Source organism: Taurulus bubalis, assembly GCF_910589615.1.
Source record: "Taurulus bubalis genome assembly, chromosome: 7".
NCBI classification, from domain to species: Eukaryota; Metazoa; Chordata; class Actinopteri; order Perciformes; family Cottidae; genus Taurulus; species Taurulus bubalis.
In genome coordinates, this window is record NC_136595.1 from 21,253,005 (window position 1) to 21,269,067 (window position 16,063).

At 43.1% G+C, this 16,063-nt stretch overlaps 1 protein-coding gene across 1 annotated transcript in view; it reads left to right on the forward strand.

Annotated features, from left to right (window-relative positions):
* The window catches only part of tle5 (TLE family member 5, transcriptional modulator), a gene marked incomplete at its 3' end in the record, with an annotated part of 33,474 nt that extends 20,759 nt beyond the window's left edge, over positions 1-12,715 (forward strand). Inside the window, exons 4-7 of the mRNA XM_079220410.1 lie at positions 4,843-4,887; positions 10,036-10,098; positions 10,969-11,043; positions 12,488-12,715. Coding sequence (XP_079076536.1) covers positions 4,843-4,887; positions 10,036-10,098; positions 10,969-11,043; positions 12,488-12,715 — 411 coding nt within the window. The remainder of the gene's footprint in view (positions 1-4,842; positions 4,888-10,035; positions 10,099-10,968; positions 11,044-12,487) is intronic.
* Positions 12,716-16,063: the final 3,348 nt, after the last annotated feature.

The window sequence follows — 16,063 nt, forward strand, 5'->3', positions numbered from 1 at the left end:
GACTGTCGATGTTTCTTTTAACCATGGCCACAATCTTTCCCTTCACAAATCTTGTGTGTTGCCTTGTTCAGTCTCGTGAAGTTGGCCAGAACAATTTGTTTCTTAATTTTTCAATACTTTCTTTTATTTTTGAATTCATTTTATTTTACTATGTTAATGTTAAGCACCAAGGAACCAAAGAACATGTTTTGTATGTGAAACCTATTCGGCAATAAAACGGATTCTGACAATGATAACATAACCGACAATGACCAAAGATACGACCATTGTTGCAATAAATTGCGACTGTCCTTGATTATTCTCTCCCTTTGTGTTTCTGGAGGCACTGTATGTGAGCAATATCTCTCCCCAACCCCCTCCATTTCCTCTCTTTGCCCTCGTCTCTCTCCACACATACAGTCACACACAAACATGCACACATACACACAGATGTGCTCGCCTGCTCTCTGCTCCACCTCAGGGCTAATCTCATTGTTGCTGGCCGTGGCTGTGTTCCCGTCTGATGTTTTGCCTCTAATTGATCCTCTGACTGGCTTTAATCTCATCTAATCTGTGCCGCCGCACTGCTCTCTCCACCATCAGCCAGCCGACACACACACACACACACACACACGCTCAGATCCACACTTCCTCTGTGATTCAGGCAGGTGCGAGTGCATACGATCTCTCTCTCACACACACAGTCATTGTCGGCCTGATAGCATCCGTTGACACAGATAAATATACACATTTGGACAGGAAAGCACAATCTTGCAAAAAGATCTGATGGAGACCTGATGCCACAAAATGTTCTGTTTCTCTATTTAAACTGACGTTCACAACTAAATGTATTTTATTTTACGCTTGGTATGTTTAATTACTGTAAATTATATGGATTAAGGTATAAGTTGAATTGAGATTTATTTGCAGAAACCCAGTGTCCTTAATTTTACATACTTTCTTGGCTGATCGGGTAAATGTCCGGCAGGATGTGTGCTAGCCTAAAGCCTGGCATTATCAGTAAGGAAGGAAAAATGAAGGGTTTTCATCATGGTTTGAAGTGTAACGTAGAGTGCACTTGCAGCTGTCTGTTTTTTGCCCAAAAGAGCAGTATTTTCTATGACTGCTGTCCTCATTATATATTTTTTTGTCTGTTTTCAAGAACGCCGCTTTCCTTCTATTTCACTTTGTGACCTAATGTGTGCATGTGCCAAAACCACACGCTGAGAAAACAAGACAAAGGCATGCAAAGAGTAACTAAAAGATTGATGGGGAAGTTCAGCTCTGTCAGTCCGTCTATCTTATCTGTTCTGTGTACGATTTAGCCCCTTAAAGTCAGCAAAATCCAGTATTCATAATCTATTGCGATCTGAAAAATGAAAAACTCACTGTGTATAAGTGCAACAGTCCATGCTGCGCAGTCCAGCCTTTGTAAACCGCACCGACTGGCTTTTTACCTTATGCAAAGTGAGCTTCACTAAACAAATAATCATGGTACCAAACTATCTGAACACTATGGTCGAAGCATTTTGGATATAAAACCACAGATGTAAAAAAAATTAATAAAAATGTTTAGGGCGATGTCATAAAATAAAAAACAGACATTTGAAGCTTTGTTCCAAAACCTCAATTGAAGCTTGAATGTCAACAAAAAAGAAGGAAAATGAATGACATTGGGTACAGCCCTACTGTTTGCTGCCTTTTTTTTTAAACGCAGCTGCCTGCTGGTTACAAACAAAAAAGCGACAACAAAATCTGAAGTCACCTGTGGAGTTGTCACTCAGTGAGACAGCGGAAGCAACACTAACAAACGAAACAATTCTGCAATGTATTTTTTACGATTTAAGCTTTATGGGCCTCGCTTTTTCCAAACATAAAATGTCTTCCTCTGAAACACAAAGGGATCTTCCTCAGTCCGAACCGTCTTCAGATTCCTCTCAAAATTGAACTACGAATGCAATATGGCGTTTCCCTCCCTCCCTCACAAACTCCTAATGCACACCCTCACTCAAACAAAGCCACGCCATGCACATACACACACACTTTCAATCGCACTTCCACTCCATCAGGGGCAGGCCTGGCCTTGTATCCCCTCAACAACCACCTCCCTCCCCCCACTCCTTCTCTAATAGCGTATCAGGTTGCCCCACACCCCCGGCCAGCGGCAGCACCTCCATTTCCCCAGCGCTGTAATTACTTTAGGGAGCTTCCGTGTGGGCGCGAGCAGCTACAGAGAAAAGGTGTGTGTGTGTGTGTGTGTGTGTGTGTGTGTGTGTGTGTGTGTGTGTGTGTGTGTGTGTGTGTGTGTGGACACGCATTCACCTACAAGATGGTGTGAGATCAAACAGAAAAAAAACAAGTGTGTTTGTGTGTGCGCGCATGTGTGTGCGTGTGAGATCGAACCGCAAAAAACAACAATTGTGTGTGCGCGTGCGCGCAGTGTACATTTGTGTGAGAGATCTGTGTGTTGTTTGTTTTCCAGTGACAGAGCCAGTCCCCCCTGCAGACAGAGTGGGTGATTAACAGGGTTGACGCCTAGAGGGTGGCCCTCTCATTAACACTGAACACACACGCTCTTTCTCTACTCTTGTCTTTTCTCACTCAGTTTCTTTTACTATTTGTAGCCATGTGTTTTGTTTGTCTTTGTATGCAGGTGTGTGTTTGTGAGTGGGAATACGTTTAGAGTTGTTAGGATGTCAAAGATGTGTAGTAGGGTTTGGCGATCGTATTTTTTTTCATATCGCCCGATCGTGGTTAATTAAGATTGCCAATAGTCGATCCGATCACCATAGGGTGGCATGGCTCAACATCTGACAAAGCTTTGGAATAATAGAACCTTCTGGCTTTTTGCAAGCAATGTAGTGAAAGTTAAGTGAATAAACATTTTTTAAAGAGAAACGCATCTATTTAATGGCAATGTCTCCTCCATTCAAACCGTTTCCTTTTTAAGAGTCTGGAACACAATCGCAGGATTGTGTTCCAGTTAACATCATAATCCAAATCATATCCATAACTAGGGCCGTACTGAATAGTTTGAAGCTTCATTCATAACTTTGACGTTTGTATTATTATTATTAATAATTTAGAGCAGCGGTTCCCAAACTTTTTAGGCCACGCACCCCCTTCTACATCCCGACCGGGTTCACGCACCCTCAATCCCCCACACCTTAAAAAAAACGCAACAGAGCCTATTTATAGCCGCATAAAATCGGACCAATGCGAGAACTGTTTGCTTGCGCGTGGCGTTTGTTACAAGATTTAGTCCGCTGTATAAATTTCAGTTACACAAGGTGTCACTTTTAAAGAGCAATAAGGATGGCGAGGACACAGGCTCAGAGGCAGATTGCATTTCACATTTATTTAGTTAAACACAGTAAGCCACGTAAAGAACAAAGAGTGGCACATGCGTAGGCTCAGAAACAGATATAAATAAAAAAGGAGGAGTCCATATGAGGATTTTCACATGCAGCACAGGTGGCTCAGCCTGTCAAGTCTACTTGCAGAGAGTAAAACTCACTCTTCTTCACGCGACCGACTAATGTTGCCAGGATGTCTTCGGACAAAGCATCGATGCGGCGCGAGACAGTGTTGTTGGACACCGGGATCATGTCTAACTTTTTAGCTTCTTTCTCTCCAATCATACATTCCACCATCTATTTAGCAGCTGGCAAGCACACGTCTTCGCCGATTGTGTGAGGTAGACCCTTCCTTGCTATTCGGTAACTGAGCAGATATGAAGTCCGTAGTGAGTTTTGTAGACCCAACACATGAATGAGACTGCAATTGTTTTTGGCTGTTTTGTGACTCTTCCAATTTTGATCTAAACAATGTAAGGGGCTTCTGACTTGCACTGGCATGCTTGGTGTTCAGGTGGCGGCGCAAATAAGAGGGCTTCAGACAGCTGTTAGCCAGAACCTCACTGCACAACACGCACTGTGGATTCGGGCAATCTGCATTGCCAATCCAAGTGAAGCCTAGACCCAGATAATTGTCATCATATTTCCTCTTTTTTTCCCAGTCTGATGCTCACTCTCGTTTCCTCTTTTTTCACCTTGACTCCGCGATGGGCCTCTGTGCTCCCGGTCTCTCCCCAACGCACCTCTCCGTTTCTCTCGCCTCCGGTTCCTCACTCTCTCTCTGTCCCTCTCCTCTTTTATTACTGATAGCTTCAGATGTCCCACCTGACAGCTTCCCCGATTTCAGCCAGTTTAACATATTTTCATGGATGTTGCTGAATGAATGAAATGACGTTAGGTGCGCAAGCTAGGCTAGCTAGTGTGTACGTAAAAGACAGTCTGGCGGCCGGACCGGAAGTGCATCTATTTATTAAATTGTACGTTTTTTTTTAAAATCTAAATCTTACAAAGGGAATTTTTATAATTAAAAAATCCTACTTAATTTTTTTTTTTAAATGATGTTTAATATTAATTATTACACCATTAGACCACCATTACATTTTTCCTCTACACTTTGGGAATCCCTGACTTAGAGATACATTGTGTGCAGTAGTCCACTTTCTTATCCCCTCTCATTCTCTTCCCCGCTCTCTGATTACATATAAATATGTGTGTGTGTATATGTAAAGTCAAGATGACGCACTATTTAGTTTGTTTTCATTAACAGCGCTGAGCAACTACTAAATCATACGTCCATTTTTTTTTTTTATGCCAGCTGATAGACAATTTGAGTCCAGTTTTAGTGTTATCCAAATAAGCATCAGCTGTACAACACATTGTACCCACAGTAAAGGTTCCATAATGAAGTGTTTGCATTGACCTTCTGTGCACAAGATTGTCTGGGAAAAGGTTTATGATGCTTGTGTTATAACTTTATTGCTTTGTTTTACTCTCTCCTCTTTTCCAGTACTATGAGATGTCCTACGGGCTCAATATTGAGATGCACAAACAGGTGAGTCTGTTCAATCCTTTTAGAAAAAACGTGCATGTCCCAATCACATAATGTCTGAACCTGCTGCAAATACTGTATAGTTCCCATGGATAATCCAAAGAGAAGTCTATAAGTAGAACATGAGATGAGCTTTTTCACTAAACTCGGTGTTGACGGGGAGCAGGGGATAATTTCATTTAGCATAACTTCTCTCCTATGCAGCGGCCCACCAGGTAGGCAATATTCCCTTTGATGTTCTATGAGGAAACCAGCAAGAGCCACAAATTAGGGCTGCTCCAATTTCAGAACAATTAGATTTTTCTTTGATTTTTAATTTTTGTATTCCTTTAAACTTCTGCCTGCCATTAGTGGTTCATACTTTTAAACTTGGTGATTTGTCAAAATGTCGAAGACTATCAGTCCTTCAATGCACTCCGTCAATTTCAGTTTTTCTTACTGAAGATTCAACCATGGAAATTTCACGGCCATCAAAACCTTGGAGGTGTTCCAGCTTCCAGTGACTTCACATTGTCTATGCAACGAAAACAAAAACCTTTTTTACTTTCAGAACCTTGAGCGTCCAAAATAACTTCTCTCACGTTGTTATTCTATTGACGCAGACACAGCTGTGCATTCCCAAACCCATTTTCTCCCACTGTGCACCTGCAGCTCACTGATTGGCAGGTGTGAATTACAGAGATAATCTCCCTTCACTTTGGGAGCATTCAGGGACATTTGAATGATGTCACCTGAGGCTGTGTGTAGAAATGCAGGCGCCAAGGGGGTTAGCTGTTCTGCTGTTGCCAAATCAATTTTAGTTCACTTTATCCACAGTGATGGTGAGCATGGAACTGTGTATAAGGGAGTGAATCTTAGTGGAAGCTTTATTTTAAATTGTGCATATTAATGTGGCAACATGTCTTAAATTACAACGTTTTGCATAAAATCAGAGGAGCAAGCCCACCCCAAAAAAAAAAATCTGTCAAATTCAGTGAAGACAGTCAAGCTAGAATCAGTTGGCCATTTTGATGAAGAAAGGAAAAGGCAGGGGAGGGGTGAAGAGCCGATATCCATACAGTTTGTCTGGCTGAAGCTGGGGGAGTAATTTATGCTCAGCCTGTAGGAGGGAGAGAGCGATGGGCCTCCAAAGGGCCGGCCCTTATCGGTGACCTCGTCTGGTGCTGCCCATCTCCACTCTCACACACACACACACACACACACACACACACACACACACACACACTGTCTTATGATTGACGGCGCACACTGACAGCCATATTGGAAGAACCGAGTATGCTTTGACAAATGGACACACACGCACAGAAGTAGAGGCTTCCGTGATTTAAAGACCTTCACATATTTGCACCCACACAAACTGAGGCAGGAAGACTGCTGTGATGCATGCAGGACAAACACACACACAGACTGTTACAGGCACACATACACTGAGTTGTATTGTGCACTTCATCCCACCCTATTCCTTTATCTCACAGGAATGATATTCGCAGTCACAAGTGTGGTTGTGTGTTTGAAGTTTGTGTATCTGCTATGCATGCATGTGTGTTTAAATGTGTGTGTCCAGAAGTCTTTGTGATTTTGTACATTTGCTCGCACATTGTCCCATTGGCTGTCAGCAATTTAATAAAAAAAAATGTGAGTGTGCATGTATCCCCCTCTATTAAGTGTGTGTGTGTGTGTGGCACGTGTTCATAAGCATTTTGTGGGTTTCTGTTGATGCGCACTCCTGTTTTTGTGTGTGCGTCCTTGCTTTGTGCACAGTATGAGTGGGTGCGGAGAATCTCTAGTTCCATTAGAGAGTTGAAATTGAAGGGGATGTGTGGAAACGAGTGTCGAGGAGCATTCATGTCTAGGCCTATTGTGCACAGCCAGTGCCCCCTCCCCCCTCTTCTGCTCCTCCTCCCCCCCTTCCACCTCTGTCTCTATTTCCCCCTCTTTCTTTCTCTCGCACTCTCACACATTCAATTGCTCCCTCTTGATCACTGTCCCACTCAATTCAAAAAATATCTGTTCTTTCTCTCTCTCTCTCTCTCTCTCTCTCTCTCTCTCTCTCTTTCTCTTTCCGTGTTTTGTCTTGGTGTAGAGAAGCAAGGTTGAGTTGTGGATTGAACTGGGAATATGTTGAATGAATCCGCATGGTTGCTGGGTCCCTCTTTGTCTTTCAGTTCTGTTTTTCTTCCTCCATGTTTAGTCTTGGATGCGTGTCCTGCTGTATGGCAATAACTCTTCATCTATGTTTTGCTTGCGTTGTATACCGCGTCGGCGCTTTCATTACATGTCTGAATAATGTACAAGCAGTCATTACACGCGCTGTACTTTATTCCCAACTTATTTAGACCTGTGTCTATAAGTTGAACTGCAGAAGACCTCTAGGCTCGTTGCTCTTTTTTGGCTGTGTTGGCAGAAGTATCTCGATCCATAAGTAAAAGTAGTGGAGCTGAAATAATGTCCATTAATTAATTGATAAGTGGATTATCTGAACTTTAATACAAAACTATGTTGATTATTAGTTTTAGTCATTCCTAAGCAAAATTATCAGTATTAAAAGTAGGCAGAATGGACCTTGGTTCAATATCCACGGTCAAAGTTTTACATTATCATGTATTCTTATTATAATTATATCATATGCTATTGGATTATACAACTGATATGTGAACTTGCAAGCAGCATTTTAATGTTTTAGCTAGTTTAGTTGGAGCTAACCGGATTTACTGTAAATACATTTTGGTAGTTGTAGTGCAGTAATAATGACTATTTCCTTCTGAAATAATGTGGAGTAGGTAAAGTAAATACTCTGGTTAATACTCTGATAAATATGACTCCAGAATGCTGAGTACATACACTTTTGTTTGATAGGTTTAAGCTTTTTAAGGTATTTCACAGATGATAAAGAGCTATGGTATCGGGTTGTTTTCTTTGCAGGAAGCAGAAGCTCATTCAGGGACAGAAGCAGGACACCCTGAGGAAGTCTGTGAAATGTTAGGTTTGTTTAGGCTGCCTTCCATGCTTCCTTGAAACATATTCTTAGTCTGCTTTCCATGTGAGGCGACAGTTTTCAAATGACAAAAGATCATTTAGAGATAGATGAAAAGATCAGATAAAAAAAGGTTAATATAGTCAAATATTCGAAATTGACATAAAGACGCAAAGACATCCTCGCTGTATTTGTGCCCGAGCCCACTTTCATTTTGATGTATGTTTTATTTTCCCACATGCAATGCTCTCGTCAGTGAATGTGTGCTCCAGCAGCACTTGAGGAAAGCTGGAAAGAAGCAGAGTAAAATGTAAAGGCAGGACAAAAGAGAGAGCGTTCAGACAGATAAAAGCTGAGGGAGACACAGAGAAGAGGATAATGGAGAGCGCAGATAAAAAATGGAAACGGAGGCTGGATTGTGGGGGGGGAAAGAGAGAGAGAGAGAGAGAGAGGCGCATAAAGGGCACTGAAAAAGAGAAAGAGCCATAGTTAGCATGGAGCGAGTCCCGCAGAGACATTTTAGAGAGACATTTTAGAGATGTCAGGGTGTGTGTATGTGTAATGATGAGCGGATAGGAGTGAAGCGCTTGATGGGGAGCTGTGCTCTGCATGCCTAATGATGGTTAGGAGGGCCCCTCTCTCCTCATCGTGCCACGAATTAGGCTCTAACACAATTACTGCTGCTTTGCATATCTCAGACGGATTGGATGATTACCAACCAAATGTGATAATAGACCTGCATGTGAGAAAGATAGAGAATGTGCAAGATGAGAAAGAGGAAAGTGTGTGTGTGTGTGTGTGCGCATGTGCTTGCATGGGTGAGTGTTACTCTGTGTGTGTTTGCGTGTGCGCCCAAGAGTTTGAGAGAGTATAGAGTACAAGCAACTTAATTAATGAGGTGAATAGAGGGATTTTGATATGTCTGGGGTGTGTGTGCGTGATGCAAGATATGTGTGCCTGAGTTTGGGAAGGTCAGAGCAGATGTTTCCCATACTGATGAGCGTGTGGTTTGAATCATAAGGGTTTAAAGGATAAAACTGGTGGCGTGCTTTAGTTTTTTCTTTGTCAACAAATCTCATGGAAAAAGACCAAAAACTAAAAATGGATTGACTCATTCATTTTTATTATTCACACCTGTGTGTCTTACAAAGTAAGATTGTAAAAATGTTGCGCTCCAAACCGGATCAGGATGGCTTTGGTTGTTGTTTCCACTCCTTTTCCATTGTGCACAAAGAACGGCACATGCTTAGTATTAATGTGTCCCAGAAGCATTGAAACAATACAGAGTAATAAACACATTTCACATGACTTATTGAGGCTGAATGCAAGTGAAAAGGGCACCGTTTCTGACCACACTTAAAAAAAAAAAAGCTGCCATTTGTACTCCAATTTGAGAGGTTTTCCCCAACCCTGCTGCTACGTAGCAAGCATCACGTTGGCTGGTGATAATGGTTAAACAAATCTAACGAGAGTGAGGGAGCTGTCAGCCGAGCATAGTACGTGCACACCCACATAGTCCTGAGAGGAGGACAAATCGGGCGAAACACCTGTGTGGGTGGACTAATGCTCGACTTGACTTGGCCGGGAGACAACTTCTTTATCTTTCACGTCATTCCTCTATCTCTCTGCCACGTTTACAGTTGAAGAGGGCTCTGTGCTCCGATTGGTTAAAGTCACGGTCGTGAGGGACACAAGGCTGACGTGTTAGTCCCTCTGTCAGGACGTTGATAGGTGGACCAGATATGGCACCTATTGTGTTTTACACTACGTGGAATAAAACGATTGATTGAACCAGCCGACGCCCACTGTCGTTCTGACCGTCACTGGCTGGAATCGGGCTGCTCTCGTGTAGTTTGGAGCAGGCATTAGGGCGTGTAGCGTCCTTAGCAACAGTGAGTCACACTGTTGCTCTGGCGGCTTCATCATGATGAACATGGACACTGAAGTTGCTCTTGAATCAGTCTCATGTACACCATGTCCCCTAGAGCACCACATGTGTATTCTTCTGCATCATTAAATAGTCTCCAGCTCTTGTTTGAGTAGCATTTGCCTAAAAAATAGGAAACTCCTTTTCGTGACCAGGCCAGAGATGTGGTTTTGGTCTTTTCTAAGAATTTGTTGGCAATAACTCAAATGTAGCGCACCGCCCATTAACTAAAAGACCTCTCTTTCCGCAGGCTGAGATCGTGAAGAGATTGAACGGGATCTGCGCACAAGTCCTCCCCTACCTGTCTCAGGAGGTAAGCACACACACTGACACAACGTCCTCACTAACCCTCTGACCCTCAGCACAGTTTCCTTACATCCTGGAATGAGATCACCCTCATTCCCGCCTCATTACCTCTCCACCTCTTCGACCCCTCGCTCAGCATCCCTTCCTCCACCTCCTCCTCTTCTCTCCTCCCGTCATTCATCATCACTCGCCTCCCGTGTTCCTTTCCAACTCACTTTCACTTTATTCCTACCTCCCCCACTCTCCTCTACCATATTCAATCTGTCCTCCCTGTTTCCCCTCCCCCTCTCTTTTTTTTTTTACTTCCTCCTCCTTCCATTTATCCCTTCCTCCTCCACCATCTCCTCCATCCCACTTCTCTTTTCCCTATACATGTGTGCGTTTGAGTGTGTCAGCGTAATAAATGGTTGTGTGATTCAGATAAGCCATGCTCTTATCTGCCCACCAGGGCGTTGACCTCCACCCATTACAGCACACCAGCCAACCATCCATTCACCGGTGTCACACAAGGCTCTTTTGTGTGTGTGTGTGTGTGTGTGTGTGTGTGTGTGTGTGTGTGTGTGTGTGTGTGTGTGTGTGTGTGTGTGTCTGTGTGTGTGTGTGTGTGTGTGTGTGTGTGTGTGTGTGTGTGAGAGAGAGTGAGTGTGTGTATGTATGACTGGATGAATAACTGAATGGCCGGAGGGGGGGTGCATCACCAGAGAGGGTTGTCGTTCTCAGTTGGGACTATTGATATTGATCTAACCTCTCCATCTCTCCCCTCCTCCCCCCCCAACTCCCCTCTCCTTGTTTCTGTCTCGCTTTTGTTGTCTCTCTCACTTTCCCTCCCTCGTCTCCACCCCCAACCCTCACCCCACCACCCACCCACCGTCTCCAGCACCAGCAGCAGGTCCTGGCAGCCATAGAGAGGGCCAAGCAGGTCACCCCCCCAGAGATGAACTCCATCATAAGGGTATGATGTTCCAGCCTTCAGCCCCCCTTGAGGGTCTTATGATGGCTAGAAAGCACAATTATTGATCACTCATATATTCTATTGTTTTCTTTAATGGCCTTAATGTATTGGCTTACATTTTGAAGTAATTAACGTCTATATTTTGAAACTAGTTGGAAAACTTAAGTTTTCCCTACCTTAACTGAAATTGGTCAGATAGTGACTCAAATAGGTATTGGAAGCCATTCTTTTAATTAATAACAATTAAAGCACATTTATATCTATGTATTTGTTTGTTATATTTTGCTTTACAAAGTTAGAAAAGCAATGTTTAAGTCAAGGATCAGATCAGTGCATCCCTACTCCACCCCTTCCCTACTACATGGGCACAATTTTGAACATTAGAATAGCAAGTTAGCTAGCTTGCTAAATACTGAATCAATGCGGGTGGAGCATTAGCCAGCTAGCTGTAATCCTTCATCTCTGGGGCTTTAATGTTAGCCAGCTACACTTCATCAATATAAGCCTTGTAGTAGCTAGCTTAGCTACTTCATCATTTTACCAGAGGTTTAGTATTAGCTAGCTGAGCCACTTCATCATTTTACTATGGGTCTAGTGTTGGCTAGCTTAGCCACTCCATCACTGTGATGCATGATTCAAAGCGGCGCCTTGCCTTTGTCTTTGTGCCTACTGCTTCAGATACAGAGGATACTGGTCTGCATAGCCCTGCTTTTAGGACTGGAGCTGCTCTTCTCAGAATCGGGAGCCACAGGACTCCATTTTCTGTTGCCCATCTATATTTTCTTTCATAGCCGCTAATATTATACTTAAACATCAAATATAGGTCAAGGACGAGGAGCATATGAGCTCTGGTTTGAATGTAAAGCAGAGCTGTTCACTTTGGAGGTGTAGCTTGTGCAAACTGGGGCATTTGGATACAGTTTATGAGAAGTCAGTCTGGATTGTTATAAAATCCACCCACTGATGTGTCATGACGACATGTGTGTGTGCACAGCAGGGAGGGATGAGAAATGATCAGGCTTGGCAGTAACAATATGTCTTTCTTTATGTTAAAATGAAACGTGTATCCCAAGGTTTTTGTATGTGTTATATTGTGGAGCATGTGTGTCATCTATAAGACATTTTTGTACAGTATTCTCCCGTCTTGCTTGTTTTCTCGGGGCTATATAGATTGAAATTGCATCTGTTATAAATAAGTTATGTGTGCTGCAGACTTTCCATCTCCTACCGAGCATGTATTTTAGCGTTGATATGTGCCGTCCATCTATCCTATTGTGCCTGAGCTATTAGCACTGTGCCTCCGGGCTTATATATTACACATCATTTGTGATGTATAATAGGTCTGTGCATTGCAGATTTTGCATTTCCCTCAGTGTTTTGCAGTGATTTGTGAGTCGGGTCTATCCTGCTGTGCCTAAGTTGTGTCTGGTTGTCTTCCATGTAGCAGCAGCTCCAGGCTCACCAGCTGTCTCAGCTCCAGGGCCTGGCCCTGCCCATGACCCCCCTGCCGCTGGGCCTGAGCCAGCCAAGTCTCCCCGCCGTCACCACCTCCTCCGGTCTCTTCTCCCTCTCCTCCCTGCTGGCCTCCCAAGCCCAGCTGGCCAAGGAGGAGAAAGCCTCACGTGACGGAGTCGACAGCCACCGTGAGGAGGACGGAGACAAGTCTGATTAGATGGTGTCCCCCATTCAGCTCCGCTTTTTGTCCAGAGACCTGAATCCCTAGATCTGAGCCCCCTTGGCCTACAGCCTCTCCCCTGGTCTCCCTCTTTCTGACCTTAGCTAACATGGGCTTCAATCCCATCAACACAGCTCCAGCTACAGACCCCTAACCAACTCCCTTTATTGGGAGGGCTTTGGCACCCGCCCCTTCTGCCAGACTAGTCCTGATTGCTTCATATTTACCATACATAGGTTGTTTCTTCCCCCCTCCCCCCTTCTCTCTATTGCCATCAGAGTGTCTCCTGTGTCTTCTTTAAATACTGTATCTCTTTTTGGCATGTGATTAAGCTTCAGTTACTATGTGTTTATTATTTTTTTTATCAGTACTGCTTTCTATTTCAGTTCCTTCCTGTCGCTCTCAGTTCTTATTCCTGTTTAGGTTTCTGTTTTTTTTTCTCCATAACTCTATTCCTCCACTCGCACCCACCACTTGCTTCTGTTCTAAACTGTTATGCAGGACTGATCTGTGACACTGAACTGCAGGCTAAATGTTCTTTGGCAAGCCGTAATATTATTCAGAAACAACACAGAATTCCTACGAACTTCATTTTCCCAACAAAGAGGTCTGACAGAGATCTGTAGTGTTGATATTTTTTGGCAGTACAGATTGCATGCATTCATTCCAAGCTACAAGTTGGCTTTGAGTTTAAACGGTGGATTGTTATGAAGCAGAGAAGTGTTTGAATAGTGCCCTCGTCCCGGCTAAAGAGAGAAACATCTCACACACACACACACACGCCGAACTAAAACACTGCTGCTTTGTTATATTGGGAAGACCGCTCCAGTTGACAAACTCAATTTATATTAAGAAAGGAAAAGCGCTTTCTTAGAGCAAACTTCCTGCCGAGTAGTTAACAACCCCACCTCAGTAAGTATCCACCCCGACTGCTTGCCTGACCCTGTGTGTGTGCGTTCGGTACGATGCAGCCAACCCGCACTTCAACTGAAAGGCAACCTTTTCTTCGCTAGTTAAATGAACAGAGATGCTGCTCGACTCCTGCACCCTCCCATTCACACTTTGCATCTTTAATGTGCACTATTATTAGAGCAGGCGCCGAGGGGAGACGGTGTGCATGTTGTGCGTTTGACAGCAGAGGGCAGTGTGTGTCTTCCTCCTCAATGGGTTCAGAGCAACAACAAAAAAACAAAACAGGACAATGACAGAACAGGCTGTTTCACAAGAGGGAATCGCTTATTCATCCACTCTGTGTACAAACTTAATATACAGAGACTAGACTGGTGACATTAATCTCTGCATGCGGTCAGTCCCAGTCTCTGTCATGATCCAGTTCTTGAGAAATAGCCTCTGATCTGTTTTAGGGACCATCTCGGTGTGAAACAGAAACACAACTGCGCCCGTGCTTTTGAGCCGTCTGTAATTTCTGATTTAAATACGGTACATTTTGATTCGCTGTACAGATTTGTCACATATCAGACCAACACTACATAATTCAGGCGGTATTACACCTACGTACGACACTTGAGTGGGAAATTTCCATGACCTAACAAAACAATATCAGTGCAGCTCACACAGATGAAAGACAAGCGTCCTCTACAGCTGCTTCGGTGAGTAAAGACTCCCCCACAGCCTCACAGGCCCTGTTTTCAATTAGCTCGTCCGGTTAGGCCCCTCGTCAGGTGGAAGTTCGGCAAAACTATGCTGGGAATAATGTGATGTCACCAAACTGGCTGTGTTCAAAACATCCGTATCAGAACTTTTATAGTGCCCTCCAAAATACTCCCACGTTTGGGGCGTCCTGGTATGCAGCACGTAGCATACCAACTGAAATGGTATGAAGTTGTTCTACAAACCCCCAACACAAACAGAAACACACACACCCTTTCTTAGCCTCCTCTCTGAATTAACGGCTACACGTGAGTATGAATTGATTAAAAAATATTAACAATCCTTGAATTTGGGAAAAGGCCACTCCAAACGACCTTTGGCTTGATGACAATAAGCACATTTTTATTACTTAGGAGATTCAAAAAGCAAGAAAAGAAAAAATACAAATTGCAGGTTATGGCCAAAAGTTCAGACGACATATTGTTGGTGACATTGGTGGGATGACTCCTTCGATCACGCTCTTTGTTGTGTGTGTATGTGGATACATGAACTAGGTGTGTATAAGTTGTACAGGTTTGATACACACAGATGAAACGTGTTGCTGTTCTTTCTACAACTTAAAGCTAACATGCTATTCTGCTTGTGAATTAAGCTGCCAGCACATCGTCCTCCCACATACTGTACGTGTCGAGCTACATGATGTACTCGTCATGATATGCAGAGCGTGTAGACACAGCGGCGTACACACACACACACACACACACACACACACACACGTCAATGCATGTCTGCTGGGGAAACGAGATTGATTTTCTTTCTAGTCGAGACATTTTTTTCAAAAGAATGTTTGGTCCAAACTTTTCTGTGATCAATGCACTTGTTTTGTTTTTCCCTCCTTATTTGTTTTTAAATATTAATCAATATGAACTAGAACGAGAGTTACAAAGCTGACGTTATAAACATACAAATTAAATTCTATGTATTTGTTCAAGTAGTTGGAGGCGCTTGCCTCTGTATACAGTTATACATAGAAAGCTTTATGTGTATATAGCTGCATCTTTTCTTGTCTGTCCTGGATGATTCTTGTGCTATTGTGTTACAAAACTGATGTGACACCAGGGGGGAAACTGCAGTACGTTGACCTTTTGCCCTTTGATCCCTTTTCTCTTCTCTGACCCCCATGCCCTCTACTCCCACGCCACATCCCACCTTCCCGACTTTTTGCCCCCATAGCGTGAAGCATTGTAAGCGTTTTGAGCTTTGTAAAGGTCTTTTTTTAAATACTTATTTTGTGCATAATGTAAAACCTGAAAGTGTGTACTTTGGCAAAAAAAAAAATGTTTTGTGTCTGAAATCATAGCTTCATTGAAACGACAACAACAAAAAAAGAAACTATTAAAAAGTACAAGAAACATTTACTATAAATAATATGAAATGTTCTGCAGTAAGGAAGGACTTCTGGTGCCTTACAAATAAAGTCAATCAAATCATAAACTCTTCTGTGACTCTTTTTGTCTGTCTGTGTGTTTTGGTGGTTAGACGACCTTCATTGTGATGAAATGACTAATCAAATTGTATTCCTATAAAAGCAAGAAAGTGAGCCAAATAAAATGTTGTTAAACATCGCAAATTGTAGGCAGGTATTGGTTCTAAATCATCTCATCCAGGTTTGAGAATCTACTTTGTTGTTGAAGTAAGGTGATCTATCTATCCCAATTTAGATTTTGAATTTCC